The following is a 15048-nucleotide window of genomic DNA, read 5'->3' as shown; positions in this document are numbered from 1 at the left end:
CAGAAATAAAAATAAGACAGTTGAAACATGTAACAACTCAAATGAATCTCCAGTAAATTTTGTTGAGTGAAAAAATTTAATCTCAGAGGGTTACGTATTAGATGATCCCACATGATGTCCTTCTTGAAGTGATAATGTTATATAAATGGTGAAAAAATTAGTGGTTTTTAGGTAGCTGATAAGGGATAGGCCAGCACGAGATGACTAAGACAAGCATCTAGATGGTTTTGCAACCCCTTAGTCATTTTGATTCCTGATCATTCGCTTGATAAAATATGTCACGAAAGGACGAGAAATTTGAGAGTGTTGTTGTCTATTGTATCCCCAGTGCCTAAAATGGTAGCTGGCATAAAAAAAGAAAAAAACCCTCAGAATTTAGAATTGGAAAGGCAAAGAGCACAATGAGTGTATCCAAAATATATAATAAACTCATTGAGTCTGTTTATATTATTTTATTTTGTTTGCAGTTTTGTCAAGGTTTATTTAAATATGAAGTCATTGTTTTGCTTCTTAAAAATGCATTATACTCTCTTATTGAGAAATGTTATCCTGAAACAGGTTCTTTTCTAGGGGAAGAAAGAAGTGAAAGCATATATATACATATGTATATATACACATATACACACACACACATATTTTGGGACTAGTAATCTTTTAGTAAAAACGTGATTGCTCTACATTAGGAAATTTACTTCTTTAAGAACAATGCAATCCTTTTGATTGAGTCATTGAAGGCTTCTTTTACTTGCTTTTTCCTCAGGGTGTAAATGAAGGGGTTCAGCATGGGGACAATGGAAGTCAGGAGCACCATCACACCCTTATTAATGGCCACTGAATTCTTTGCTAAAGGTTTGACGTAGATGAAGATGCAGCTGCCATAGGTGATGGAAACCACAATCATGTGGGAAGAGCAGGTAGAAAATGCCTTTTTCCTTTGCTGGGCAGAAGGGAATTGAAGAATGGTATTGATGACGCATACATAGGACAGAACAACACATACAAGGGTGGTGATAAAGGTCAACACAGCACAAACCATGACCACGTGCTCTACGAGCCATGTTTCTGAGCATGAGATCTTTAGGAGAGGGGATGCATCACAGGCAAAATGGTCAATGACATTAGAGTCACAGAATTCCAGATTTAGGCCCAGGCTAAGTGGTGGGAGTATGATCCACAAGCCAGCTGTCCAGCAATACAAGATGAGTCTTCTACAGACCTTGTTGTTCATGATGGTCATGTAATATAGGGGTTTGCAGATGGCTACATATCGGTGATAGGACATGGTGTCCAGGAGAAAAAATTCTGTTACACCAAAGAGGTCAGTAAAAAAAGTTTGAATGATACAACTCTTGTATGTGATTGTCCTGTCACCGACTGACATGTTGTAGAGGTATCTGGGAATACAAGCAGATATAAATGAGATTTCTAAGAAGGAGAGATTTTGTAGGAAAAAGTACATGGCAGTTTTAAGGTGAGAACTGATGAAGGTGAGGAAAATGATTGTTAGTTTCCCAGTTACACTCAACATGTAGGTGAGAAATAGAAGGATGAAAATCACAACCTTCAGTTGTGGGTCATTGGTCAGTCCCAGCAGGATAAATGCTGTGTTGTTTTTCATCATTGGCTTCTGACTTCTAATCAATCTGCACTTGACGTTAAAGATTTTTTATAGGAGTACAGTGGTAATTAATGGTGGAAAATAATATGTAAACTATCTCACATATATTAAAAAACTGATTACAAATATTATCAATACGCTGGTTGTACAATTTCTACAATTGTTCTACAATTATGTATTTTTGGTTATTTCAAGAGAGATAAAAAAACTTAAATAGCTTTGTCTACACCGAACTCCATCATATTACTGGTTCTTCCTTCTCATCATATTTTATTTGCAATCTATGTTTTATCTACACCTTGCATTTGATTTTTCCATACAGTAGGAACTGACTGCTAATATTTTATAAGATCAAGTGATCTTACACACTCATAGACTGTTATAAAGCTGAATCATAAAGCTCCTCGATCACCTTCATGTGTTTCCTTAAAGTTTTGTTCTTGATAAACAGAAAATATTTACACAAGTAGTTTGGAGCTCACTATAGAGGTTCTAACCCTGGTGGTGTAGTGGTTAAGATCTACTGCTGTTAACCAAAATATTGGCAGTTGGAATCCACCTGATGCTCCTTGGAAACCCTCCCTACGGGGCAGTTCCACTCTGTCGTATAGGGTTGCTATGAGTTGGAATCAACTCGATGGCAATGGGTTTGAGTTTTTCTGCATAGAGGTTCTCCACATCCATTGCATAAGATTTTGAGATCTAGCATTAGTGCAATTTTAAAAATCATGTTTTCTTTAAACAACTTCCTTTTGTCACCACTTCCCTTGACTCTACCTTATGATTTCCAGTTTAAAACTTAAACTTTTAAACTTCTTTCCTACTCTCCTGCAGAAGATAAGGATCTTTTTATAAGAAATCTATTGTATAGAATGTTAACATATGTTGAATCCAAAATGCACTCTGATGTATGACATCATCACATATATTTTTCATTTTTAATCTGTTTAGTCAAGATTGAAAAACACTTCTGACATCTTATTATTAATACTACTAAACCTAAAAATTATTAGATATCTCCAAGCCTACTTGCTTTCACTGTGACTCAGTTTTGTCATGTAAAGAATGTTTAAAAATTAAATATTTTCTATATAAAGCACTTATAAAAGTACCTGACCAATAATGATTTTTATTTTTCAGTCATCATACATTCAATCTTCAGAATATTGTAATCATCTTTTTATCTCAACATTATAATAAAACAGTTTACAGCAAAGTTTATCAAAGACTTCATTATTGCTATACATGTTTGGGAAATTTCTAAGTGGAATGTGTACTTTTTACCACACACTATTCATAACATTTTCTCATAAGTTACCTTAACACAACATATACCATTTTTCTATCACCTGTTTGCTTTCTACTCTCACTTACTTTGGACATGTTATCAGGAGAGACTAGTCTCTGGAGAATGACATCATGCTTGGTAAAGCAGAGGGTCAGCAAAAAAGAGGAAGGCCCTCAACAAGATGGGTTGACACAGTGGCTGAGATAGTGGGCTCAAACATAGAAACAATTGTGAGGATGGTGTAGGGCTGGAGAGCATTCCATCCTGTTGTACACAGGATCGCTGTAAATCCAAACTGTCTTGATGACACCTAACAACAAAAACAGCAACAATTTCTAGACATTTATTTTCTTTCTTGCCTTAATTAACTTGATAGTTGTCAGTTTTCTTCCTTAGTACTTCTTTACTTCCTGACATACTCACTCTCTTTGGGCATTTTCTTGAACTCTTGATCTCCAAAAAATGGTTGCTTGAGAATCTCAGTCATATAGCCAAGTGCTATGAAGTGCAAAATGTGAAATCCAAACATTTAAAGTCTGAAATGGAACTCTTGATTTTCAATGCTCTCATCCTATTTTTTCTGTGTTCTTTGTAATAAAAGGCATATGTGATATTTAAAGGGTAAATGTCGTTGTGGTGGATATTCAAATAAACTCTTTACATGAATTATCTATCTCCCCTCCAACTCTCCGTTTTCCCACTCCATCCCTGTGTCCAGTACCCAATCCTAACTTGGGATACACAAGCTTCCTGGTTTTTAGTTTGAGTTTCCAGAAATTTGTATGTGGAAGTTACTTCTTCATATCACCAAGTTATACCACTTCTGAATGACCTCCTAACCATTGTTGCTTAAAATAACCTTCTTAATGACCACACATTATCCAAGTTCAAAGCACTCTAATAATGATATTTCATTAATATTCACATTAGAACTCACATTTCTAAATTTTACACAGTTGGGAAAGATTCAATTATTAGAAACAAGTAGGACCCAAGTCTCAAAAGAGAAAAGGTAACTGTAATGACAGAATTTATCATACTTAACCTTCTGGCAGCTAATCATTGTCTTAGTCTATGAGTTATTTAATTACAGCCATATTTACTGCTACAGTTTGAAAATGAATGTAATGTTGGAAGATAGCATGAGGATTTCTGGTCACAACTCATTGAATCTGGTCACTCCCCAAATCACAACAGCCTGGGAGTACATAACCCCCTTGAATTTGCTATCAGTTGCAAAGTATGGTGTATGTCGAGTGACTGACAATGCACATCAATTGCATAAACTCTCTTACAGTAGATGTCTCGCTATCACAGGCTCAGAAAATATTTTCTTTTACTCCTCATCCCTGAAAAGAAAAGCTAGTTCCTTTGAAGTAGCTTTGAAAGAGTTGATGTTCTGAACTACCTTTGCTCAGGGAAAGGTTTTCCAGTCTCAAGTCTGATCTTTTTTTATTTGTCAAATCTGTGACAAAGTTAACAAGCAAAAATGTCCTTAGCGACCAGGTTTAAAGATCACTAATGAATCATCTGTGTAATGAACTTTGGGGAAACAAACAGCATGGTAACTTGGGGACATGCGCTTTAGAGGCAGGAAAGGGCATTAAAAGCATTTAAAACAGATTGGTAAGAAAACAATAAGAATGTAACTTGAATAAAATGAAAACAATAAGCCTCATCTAGTTTTTTTAAATTTTTTAATTCATTCCTATTATGTAAGGTAGCTAACAGATCATAGATCTTTATTTTCTTCTTTACCAATTTTTCATAAAATGTGTGAATTATATATTATTAAGACATTTGATTAGATAAGCAAAAACAGAAAAAATAAAGGGAAAATAACTAGGAAAATGGTTTAAATTAGATGTAACAAAATCCAGTATTTTGAACAAAGCTTTCCATAATTTTCTTGCTGCAAATATACCCACACATGTAACGTATAGTATTTACAAACAGATGGACATTAGATTAAAAAATACTTATATACTAAGATATATAGCTATATTAACCTTAAATATATATGAACCTATTTGTATAATTGGAGCTCTTGTGGCATAGTGATTAAGTGCTATGGCTGCTAACCAAAAGGCTGGTGGTTTGAACCCTCCAACCACTCCCTGGAAACTCTATGGGGCACTTCTACCCTGTCCTATAGGGTCACTAAGAGTTGAAATTGACTCAATGGCAAAAGGTTTTTTTTTTTTTATGCAATTAAATTATTAATACATATCATTTTAATTCTATTTAATCTTAGTCCATTGTATTAGTGTATCCTCAGAGTTTAAAGCAAAATTTATTGTTGTAAATTTACACCGTCCTCAGTGTTTCACCATTTTTAAGTATCACTCTATGGATATCCAATGATTTATTCAATCTCTACCTAAAATCTTTAAAGATTATTTCACAATTATAGAAAAATCTGGAAGATGAATACTTATGAAAACATCTTTTTGCACATTGTCAGAGAGTAATTGCTTGAAATGAAATTTCTTTAAAAAATTGATGTTCATATATATATAAATAACATATTAGTATTATAAATAGATGGCTAGTCACTGTCGAGTTGACTCCAACTCATGGTGACCTTATGTACAAAGAACAAAGGTTGCCTGGTCCTGCATCATCTTCGTGATCGCTGGCATGCTTGAGTCCTTTGTTGCAGCTGCTCTGCCAATTCATCTCACTGAGGGTCTCCCAGTCCGAGGATGTCTCTTGCCTTCATTGGCTCTCTATTTCACCAAATGTGATGCCCTCCTCTAGCAATTGATCCTTCCAGATGACTTGTCTAAAGTAAATAAGTTGGATAATATTTTGTTGTGATTCATAAAGTTTTCATTGGCTAATTTTTGGAAGTAGATTGCCAGGCCTTTCTTCCTAGTCTGCCTTAGTCTGAAATCTCCACTTAATCCTGCCACTATGGTGACCTTGCAGGTATTTGAAATATCAGTGGCATAGCTTCCAGCATCATAGCAACACACAGGACACCACAGTATGACAAACTGACAGATGGGGTGGTAGATTACTATTATAAAATGTATTTAATAGGTTCCTTCAAGTCAAGTGTGTATGAGTGTCTGTACATATGCTTGTCAGGAATGTGCATCTTTTTTTCCTTTGTATAATTATTGCCTTAATTAAATCATGGACTAATATGAGTCAAGGCTGGCTTATAGATTTATTGGCATATGATTTACATACAATAAAATGCACCATCTTTAATTTTTCAGTTTGGTGAATTTTGACAAATGTATCCACCTAACTAATCCCTACCACCACAGGAGACATAGAGTATTTCCATCCCCCCGAATGTTTATTTTGTCCCTTCCTAGTTAACCCTGGCCTCATTCTCAAGGAGCCAGTGATCTGCTGAAGACAATATAAATTAGACTAGATTTGTCTTATGTTTCATATGAATGGAATCATACATGGCAATTTTCTCTCATAACACTTTTGAGATTCATTCTTGTTACTGTGTGTATAAGCAGTTCATTCGTGTTTATCAGAAATACTTCATGGTTTAGACATCACAATTTATTTAATTGTTCAACACAAGATAGACATTCTGACTGTCTCTGGGATTTGGCTACTGTGTTTAAAGCTGCTTTAAACATTCATGTATAAGTTTTTGTATGGATATGTGCTTTTATTTCTCTCAGGTAAATATCTAGGTCTGCAATTGTTGGATCTAATGGCAAGTATATATTTAACTGTTTAACAAACAGTTTTCCATAGTTGTGACATTTGAATTTCCCAGCAAGAATGTGTGAGATTTTTAGTTGCTGTATCTCATTGACAATTTTTTCAGTCTTTTTCATTTTAGTTATTCTCTTGAACGCATTTTGATGTGTTTTTGTAGTTTTTATTTTCCTTTCTTTGATGACTAATGTTGAAAATCTTTTTATATGATTTCTTGCTATTCATCTGTCTTTTGAAACATACATTCAAATATTTTGCCCGTTCTTATTAGGTCGTGTTTTCTTATTATAGAGTTTGCAAATATTCTTTTTACACACACACACAAAAGTGTTGCCACTGAGTTGATTCTGACTCTCAGGGAACCTATAGGACAGAGTAGAACTGCCCCAAGTTGCGGCTGGTGGATTTGAACTGCCAACCTTTTGCTTAGCAAACGGGCTCTTAACTACTGTGCTACCAGGGCACCGCTCTTTTTCATGTTGCACATATATTTGAAGTGTCAATATATTCTCCCAGTTTCAGGCCTGTATTTTTGTTTTTTTCTTGGAGTCTTTCAAAATGTAAGAGTTTTCAATTTTGATGAAGTCAAATTTATCCATATTTTTGCTTGTATGTTTTGTGCTTTTTTTGTGTTCTTTCTAGAAGTTCTTTCTTTGTCTGCCACAAGGTTGCAAGTATTTTCTGTGTTTTCTTGTAGGTTTTACATTTTGGGCTATGATCCATTTTGAGTTATGTTGTGTGTATGGTGTGAGAAATGGTTTAGATTGAGGTTATTTAATATCAAAATATTTGTGATTTTTCTCCATATGTCTTTATGTTACTGTTTTTAATTTTATTTTATTCTGGTCAGAGAACATATTGGGTATGATTTCAATCCTTTTAAATTTATTGAGACTTGTTTTATTGTCTATCTTGGTGAATATTCTGTGGGCCCTTGAAAAGATTGTACATTCTGCTGTTCTTGAACGGCAGGTTCTACAAACATTGATTTGGTCAGCATGGTTGATTGTGTATTTCAAGTCTTTCATGAAGATATTTTGTCTACCTTTTCTATCAGTTGCTGAGAGAGGAGTACTACAATCTCTAATCTATGATTATGCATTTTATTTCTTCTTTTAATTATATCAGTTTATGATTTATGTACTTAGAAGCTCTATTATTAACTCCTTACACTCCTTCACTATGCCCTATTCATTGATTGAATAATATATTATTATAAGCAATATCCCACTTTAGTCTGAATCTAAAATTGTCTGATACTAATACAGTCATGCTAGCTTTGTTTTGGCTAATGTTTCCAAGGTAAATGGCTTTAAAAAAACAACTTTTCTTTACCTATATATGTATTTATATTCAAAGTATTATCTTATATATGACATACTGTTTCTTTTTGCTTTTTTTTAATCCTGTTTGACAAATTCTTCCTTTTACTAAGCATACGTGATTATTGGTTATGGTTGGTTTTAAATTCACCATCTTGCTATTTGTTTTCTGTACTATCTGTTCTTTGTGCTTTTTGTCGCTTTTCCTAACTTCTTGTGGACTAAGTACTTTTATGATTTCACCTTACTCTGTCCTACAGGGTTGCTATGAGTTGGAATCGACTCAGTGACAGTGGTTTTTTTTTTTTACTCCATTATTTTTCATTAATTATGCCCCTTTTTGTGTGGTTGCTCTAGGGTTTATAATATACATTTCTAACTTATTTCAGTCTACCTGCAAATAATATCATACCATTTCATATATTATAGAATAATTTTTTAATTATCTCCTTCCATTTTCCACCTCTTGGCCTTTGTACTATTTTTCTCTTTTGTCTTAATTCTACATATGTTATAATCCCAACAGTACATTTTTTTTTTTAATTTATAGTCAATTATCATTGAAAAATCTTTTTAGAAGCGGAAAAATGTCTTTTATATATACCCACATGTTTTTCACTTCTCTTCTTCGTTCTTGTGTCAGATCCATGTTGTCATCTGGACTTTTCCTTCAGCTTAAAAAAAAAGGGAATGATTTTACTCCTTTGTCTTCTGGATGGCAATGTTTTTGACAAAAAGCATACTGAGATTCTTATATTTGCTCCTGTGTACATAATGTGTCTTTTCCCCAATTGTTTTCTTTTGAAAAAGTTTTTTTTTTTTTCTTTTTTACTGATATTCGGTCATTTTATTATGACATGCTTTAATATGGCTGTGTGCTTATTTTGCTGGGAGTTCATTGAGCTTTTTAAACCTGTAGGTTTTAGTTTTCATTAAATGTGTAAAAGTTTCTGTTCTTAAAATACCTTCTGTGCCCTGTTCATCCTTTCATTCCAGACCTCCATTTACAAATAAACGCTATAGCCTGTTTTTTTTTCTACATGTCATAGAGACACTGTTGATTTCTTTCAATGCTTTTATTCCTCTATGCTTTGATTTAGGTCATTTAGGTTGCTAGATTTTCAATTTCATCAGTCTTTATTATTCATTATGTAATTTGCTGTTACTCCCATCCAGTGAACTCTTCATTTCAAATGTTGTATATTTCATCTCCATAAGTTCCATTTGATTTTTTCGTATCTTCCATTTCTCTCACCAGTTTTCCTTTTTTATACTTGATTATGATGAGCATATTTATATTTGTTTTAATGCCTTTGGGCTGTCATTTCTGGAGCTCATTCAAATGACTGAATTTATTCCTGATTTGAGCCATATTTTCATGGTTATTGTCTAATATAGATATGTATGTACATATATGTGTGTATATAGTTTGTTTTATTTAATGTTGAAAATTGTGAATGCTATGTTGGTGAGTATCTGGATTTTGTTGTTGTAGCTATTTTTTTGAGTACTATATTTTCTTCATGCAGCAGTACCCTTGCTTGATCCATTTTATATTTCTTTTTAAGATTTGTTTCTCAGCAGCTATAATAGTTTGTATTATGAGAATAATTTAGGCTTGCTTTTAAGGCATGATCCTCCTGGAGTCTCTACCTAATGCCCTGAGTTTTCAGTGAGGATATTTCAATCTGATTGATTGAAACTGCACTACCTTGCAACCCATTTGTTTTTTGAAATATGTTCTAGTTAAAGCTCATTGGTCATTCTTTGTGTAGTCTCATAGAGTTTTATTCCACACATGAATAGCTTAGTGGTCAGCAAAGACATAAGGAGACCACAATGTGGATTTTGGAGCACTTTAGTTGTATAGCTCCCTTCTCCAGTCATGTCAGCCCCCTTGAACTCCAATCTCTGTCTTAATTCAATAATTTTTAAGTGTCCTCACTTACTCAAGTCTACCTTACAGTGACTCAGCTGATTGGTGACTTTAGGAAAAATCTTGATCACACTTTACTTAGAATTCTGGTATGCCTTATCAATTACTTTGTGAAACTGTCAATTTTCAATGACACACACATTTCTTCTTGCCATGTTTTAAGTAATCTTTCTCTGCAAAAAAATATTTTAAAATTTCTGCCTTGCCTTCAATCTGTGTGGTAAAATACAGTCACAGAGTATGTTAAAGAAGATATTTGTTGGCATAAATCAAGCAGTGTTTTTCATTCCATTCTTTTTTATCATTAACACTGAATGTTTTATCTCCATCTTTCTGCACTTTTATCTTGTTTTAGTTGATTCTACACTTGTTTCATGAAGTGATAGGTGGTTTTATTGCATCTTGAATTCCCAAAGAGATAGAAAATGCCATAATCTCTCTTATTCTCCACCCAAACCTCTTTGCAGAGTAACCAGTTGTTACTAGTTTGATAAGTATGCTTCTAGATTATATACCATCTGCTTACATGATAGGCTTAAAAAAAAAGCATGTATATATTCATATGTCAGAGCCTAAGAGCTCAGCTACTAACCAAAAAAGGTCAGCAGTTCAAATTCACCCACTCCTTGAAAAACCTATAGGGCAGTTTTACTCTGTTCTATAGGGTCACTGTGAGTTGGAATCAATTCGACGGCAGTGGTTTTTATTTTTAAATGTGTATATATATATTTATTCTATGGTTGATTGTCTCACTCAATATAAATCTTACGTTTATTGCTATGTCAGTAAGGAGAACTTTTTACAGTATCTAGTAAAAATATAATGAACATCTTATATATAGCTAGATTAAAATGGTTTAAAGATAATTGAATTGCTGAAACAAAATTCAGAATAGAAAATATAAATTAGAAAACACAAAAATGAGATGATGGAGGTGTGTATGTGACTGCAAAATATAAGGATTCTAAATAGGTTATGTGAAATTATTAAATCAGATTTTCCAATCAGATTGGGTACAAAACAACAAAAAAACAAAGACAGAAAACACGTAAACATGATATGGTGTTTACAAAAAATGCAACATATATCAATCTTAACTTTAAAATAAAAGGATAGAGTTTTTGTCTCATGTAATGGCTGATTATGAAATTTGGGCTGTGACATGAATAAATATAATTTCAGGGGATAAAGGTGAACTAGAACTCAAAAAATCCTCATGTAGAATTGCAGTCAAATTTGCATCAAGTTTTGAGCCTGGTTTAAGGTGTGTTCAGGCTACTAATCAGGGTCTTGGAAGAAACCAAACAAAAATTCTTCCTGTAGAAAGATGACATTATTCCAGCTTAAGTTTTTCTAAAATAATTCTGCAATACAAAGTCTAGCACACAGTTAAATATTAACAGACATATTAAAGAAAAAACTCCATCCGGGAGAAATCCAATAAATATGGACAACAGAAACAGACACAAACTACTTCAGATAAACGAAATACAAGACAAAGACTGCAACAAAACTATGTTCAAAGAAACACAAGATTTAAAAAATTACAGAAAACTCTGAAAGGTGGCATGGTAGGTTAGAAAAAAATAAGCAAATAGTTTTAATTCTAGTGGAAATCACAAAGAGTATATAAAGAGCATAGTGTATAACTTAGAAACTAATAGAAAAATCTCAAATGTGAAAAGAAACAGAATAATTTGGGTAAGCTGAAAGCACGTAGGAACAGGGCAGATGTAAGGAAAAATAGTTTTACATTAAAATAGGTGGACTTCCAAGAAGCCAGCCACGAAATGCTGTATATTGTATAATTTTATTTATATGAAAAGTCCAGGATGAGCAAATCTATAGAGAAAGAAAGTACATTAGTGGTTGCCTAAGGCTGGGAAATAATGCATTGGTAGTAAAGTAGAATTCTCACGTTCCATGTGCAAAGACTGGGGTTCATTCCCAGCCAATGTACCTCACTTGCAGCTGTCACACATCTGTAAGATGGACTAGGAAGAAAGGCCTGGCAATATACTGCCAAACATCAGCCAGTGAGAACCCCATGGATCATAATGGGCTGATTCACAGCTGATCATGGGGATAAAACAGTATCGGGCAGCATTTCACTCACTTGTGCTTGGGATCACCACGGAGTCAGGGGCTGACTGGACAGCAGCTAACAACAATGAAATCACCAAGGCTGGGAAGAAAGGGATGGACAGAATGAGTGCTGATGGGCACAAGGTTCCCCTTGGGGTTATAAAAATGTTCTAAAGTAACATTATGATGATGGATGTACCACTTTTTATAAAGACTTAAAATTGAATCAGGTACTCTGAATTGGAAAACTTTATAGTATGTAAATTTTGTAGTAACGATTTTTTTTTTTTAATGTACTATATGATCCAGTCAGAAAGAAACTAAAAATCTCACAGCTAGTAAGAGTAGATATGGGATCTGAATTTAGAAAACATGAGTTCAAGGTTAATTTTTTAAACAGTGAGTAGCTTTAAAAAAATCCCAAACTCCTTGACCTCATATAGTTTACCATGGGACATACCCTAACATGACAGAATCTGGATGAATCTATTAGGAAAATTAACCAACCTGTGGTTGAACTAACAAAGGTCGACCTAAACATGATAGAGGAAAAAAAGGTATGACTTAAATATTTAGCATGTTTTAAAAAATTTGAACTAAGTTCACCCTCCTTAAAAAGATTAAAGAAGAACATAGGAAAACAGAACCCTAGTGGCACAGCACACTGTTATGGGAATAAAGGCCACTGAGATAAATATGTGTGCTTCCCATGAAATATTGCAAGTTACTGAAGGCCTGATCAGTACAAAGGTGAGGAAAATAAAGGTTTTGGTTATTATCAATTCAATATCTTTACAAATCTCATAATTTTACAGTTTTAATATTTCAGATATTCTTCCAGAATTGTAAGGCTTATAATTCACTTTCAAGACAAAAGTGTTTATTTGAGCACAAGTTAACTTTTTTGCTTTCTTTAATATACGATTGTTTCCTTTTTACCTCTGAGGGCACATGGAGCAGGTTTTTGGTGATTTTATTCGCTCCTCTATTTCTAGTGCCTGAGAGGATAACTGGCCCAAGGAACATACCAGTAAGTATTTGTTAAGGGAATCAATGAGTGTATCACTTGAGAAGGTTTACTTGGAAGGAGCAATGGTGATCATAACTTATTCTTTTACTGGAAAATTCATCAACCTACATTTTTTTTTTTTTTCTGTTTTGGTGTTCCCAATTTGGAGATATGCTTTCATTTTATTTTGTTGTGTTTTACTTTTTAGTATTACTGATTTGGAGATGAAGCCAAAATTTAAATTCTAGAATGCTATTAATGTGTCTATTAAGGGAGAATATTACTAACATGCCTATTAAGGGAGAATGTTTATAGGAAAATGAATGCCTAGACCAGGATAAGTTAAGACAGTGTTTTGAGAAAGCTGACCTGACTACAGAGTTTGGGAAGTTCACTGTAACGTGTAAATTATACTTCACATCCCCCTATTTCTTTGAAAATATTACAATTCTTTTCACTGAGTCATTGAAGGCCTGTTTTACTTGCTTGTTCCTCAGGGTGTAAATGAAGGGATTCAGCATGGGGGCGATGGAAGTGGTGAGCACTGTCACACCCTTATTAATGGCCACTGAATTCTTTGCTGAAGGTTTAATGTAGGTGAAGATGCAGCTGCCATAGGTGATAGAAGCCACAATCATGTGGGAAGAACAAGTAGAAAAGGCTTTTTTCTTTTGCTGGGCAGATAGAAATCCTAGAATTGTCTTGATGATATAAATGTAGGACAGAAAGACACACATAAGTGTCATAATGAAAGTCAGCACAGCACAGATTAAAACAGTCTGTTCCATGACCCAAGTATTTGAACAAGAGATCTTCAGGAGGGGAGATGCATCACAGATAAAATGATCAATAGTATTCAAATTGCAAAATTCCAGATTCAAGCCCAGGATGAGTGGGGGGATTGTAATAAACAGACCAGCCACCCAACAGCAAAATATAATTCTTCTGCAGACTGTGCTGTTCATGATGGTCACGTAGTGTAGGGGTTTGCAGATGGCCACATAGCGGTCATAGGCCATGGCTGCCAGGAGGAAAAATTCTGTCACACCAAAGAGGTCAGTAAAAAATACTTGACTGGCACAGGCACTATAGGTAATGAGCTTGTCACCTGTTCCTATGTTGTACAAGTATCTGGGAATACAGGCAGATGTGAATGAGATCTCTAAGAAGGAGAAATTTTGTAGAAAGAAGTACATGGCTGTCTTGAGGTGAGAATCCAGTAAGATGAGTGTGATGATTGTCAGGTTCCCAGTTACACTCAACATGTAGGTGAGAAAGAGAAAGATAAAAATCAAAACCTGCAGCTGTGGGTCATCTGTCAGTCCCAGCAGGATGAATGTCGTTACTGTGCGGTTTGTCATCACTGACTCCTGACTTTTGTCCAATCTGCATGTCATATTTAGAGATATTTTATTACAGATCATTTTAACAGTATCTATCATATTCAGGCTTTTTTTAATTCATTAAAATATATGATCAACAGTTTTTACATTTTGAATCCACACTCTGAAAAGAATTGCTTTTGACCGTTACTAGTCTCTCACTTCATAAGGAGCACAGATGTCATTCAGCTCAATAATTATTTGCTTGGTATATTTGCATTGCACTTTGCTCCATAAAGTGCTAAGTATGTCAGATAACTTGGGTTCACTATGAACATTCTATAGTCTCTTGAAGTCTCCGTTCTAGCTCTTATGTTCAAAGAATTTTTTTTCTGTTTTTGTTCATAGCACACACGGATTCTCTTCAATGAACGTGTCTAAACCCTGCCCGCACACTTGCATACACACACACAGAGCAGCTGCAGCTCCCCTCCTGACTCCTTCTTAGCTTTCTCTGCCCCTAAGTAATTCTTATATTCTACCGCGGTACAGAATGCAGCAAATCTTATTGGCTAGTTAAAGGCTTTCCATTCATCCTTGCATGAAATACTCTCAGAAATTAACTTCAAATACCCTACAGATCTACAGGCGCTATTTTTTACCCTTAACCTTTTATCTGTCGTTATTTCCTAATGTAGTCTTCATCCAACTTCACCACTCATCATAACTGACATCCCTCTGCGTTTTCATCAATTCCTGTCATTTCATTTTA

The 15048-nt window shown here is 34.3% G+C and overlaps 2 protein-coding genes across 2 annotated transcripts; both read right to left on the bottom strand.

Moving 5' to 3' along the window:
* Positions 1–688: 688 nt before the first annotated feature.
* LOC135231375 (olfactory receptor 6C2-like) lies at positions 689–1869 on the bottom strand. The gene has a single exon (XM_064285243.1). It carries the CDS (start codon positions 1619–1621, stop codon positions 689–691), a length of 933 nt encoding a protein of 310 aa, XP_064141313.1. The 5' UTR covers positions 1622–1869.
* Positions 1870–13379: 11510 nt separating this feature from the next.
* LOC135231374 (olfactory receptor 6C2-like) lies at positions 13380–14480 on the bottom strand. The gene has a single exon (XM_064285242.1). It carries the CDS (start codon positions 14394–14396, stop codon positions 13380–13382), a length of 1017 nt encoding a protein of 338 aa, XP_064141312.1. The 5' UTR covers positions 14397–14480.
* Between the last annotated feature and the right edge of the window lie 568 nt (positions 14481–15048).

The sequence above is a fragment of the Loxodonta africana genome, chromosome 4 (assembly GCF_030014295.1).
Source record: "Loxodonta africana isolate mLoxAfr1 chromosome 4, mLoxAfr1.hap2, whole genome shotgun sequence".
Taxonomy (NCBI): Eukaryota; Metazoa; Chordata; class Mammalia; order Proboscidea; family Elephantidae; genus Loxodonta; species Loxodonta africana.
Note: the sequence above shows the minus strand (reverse complement) of the source record. Positions and strands in the feature narration are given on the sequence as shown.

Bases quoted from the DNA above. Each gene is read 5' to 3' on its own strand.
- LOC135231374 (XM_064285242.1), bottom strand. From the start codon at position 14,396: ATGATAGATACTGTTAAAATGATCTGTAATAAAATATCTCTAAATATG.
- LOC135231375 (XM_064285243.1), bottom strand. From the start codon at position 1,621: ATGATGAAAAACAACACAGCATTTATCCTGCTGGGACTGACCAATGAC.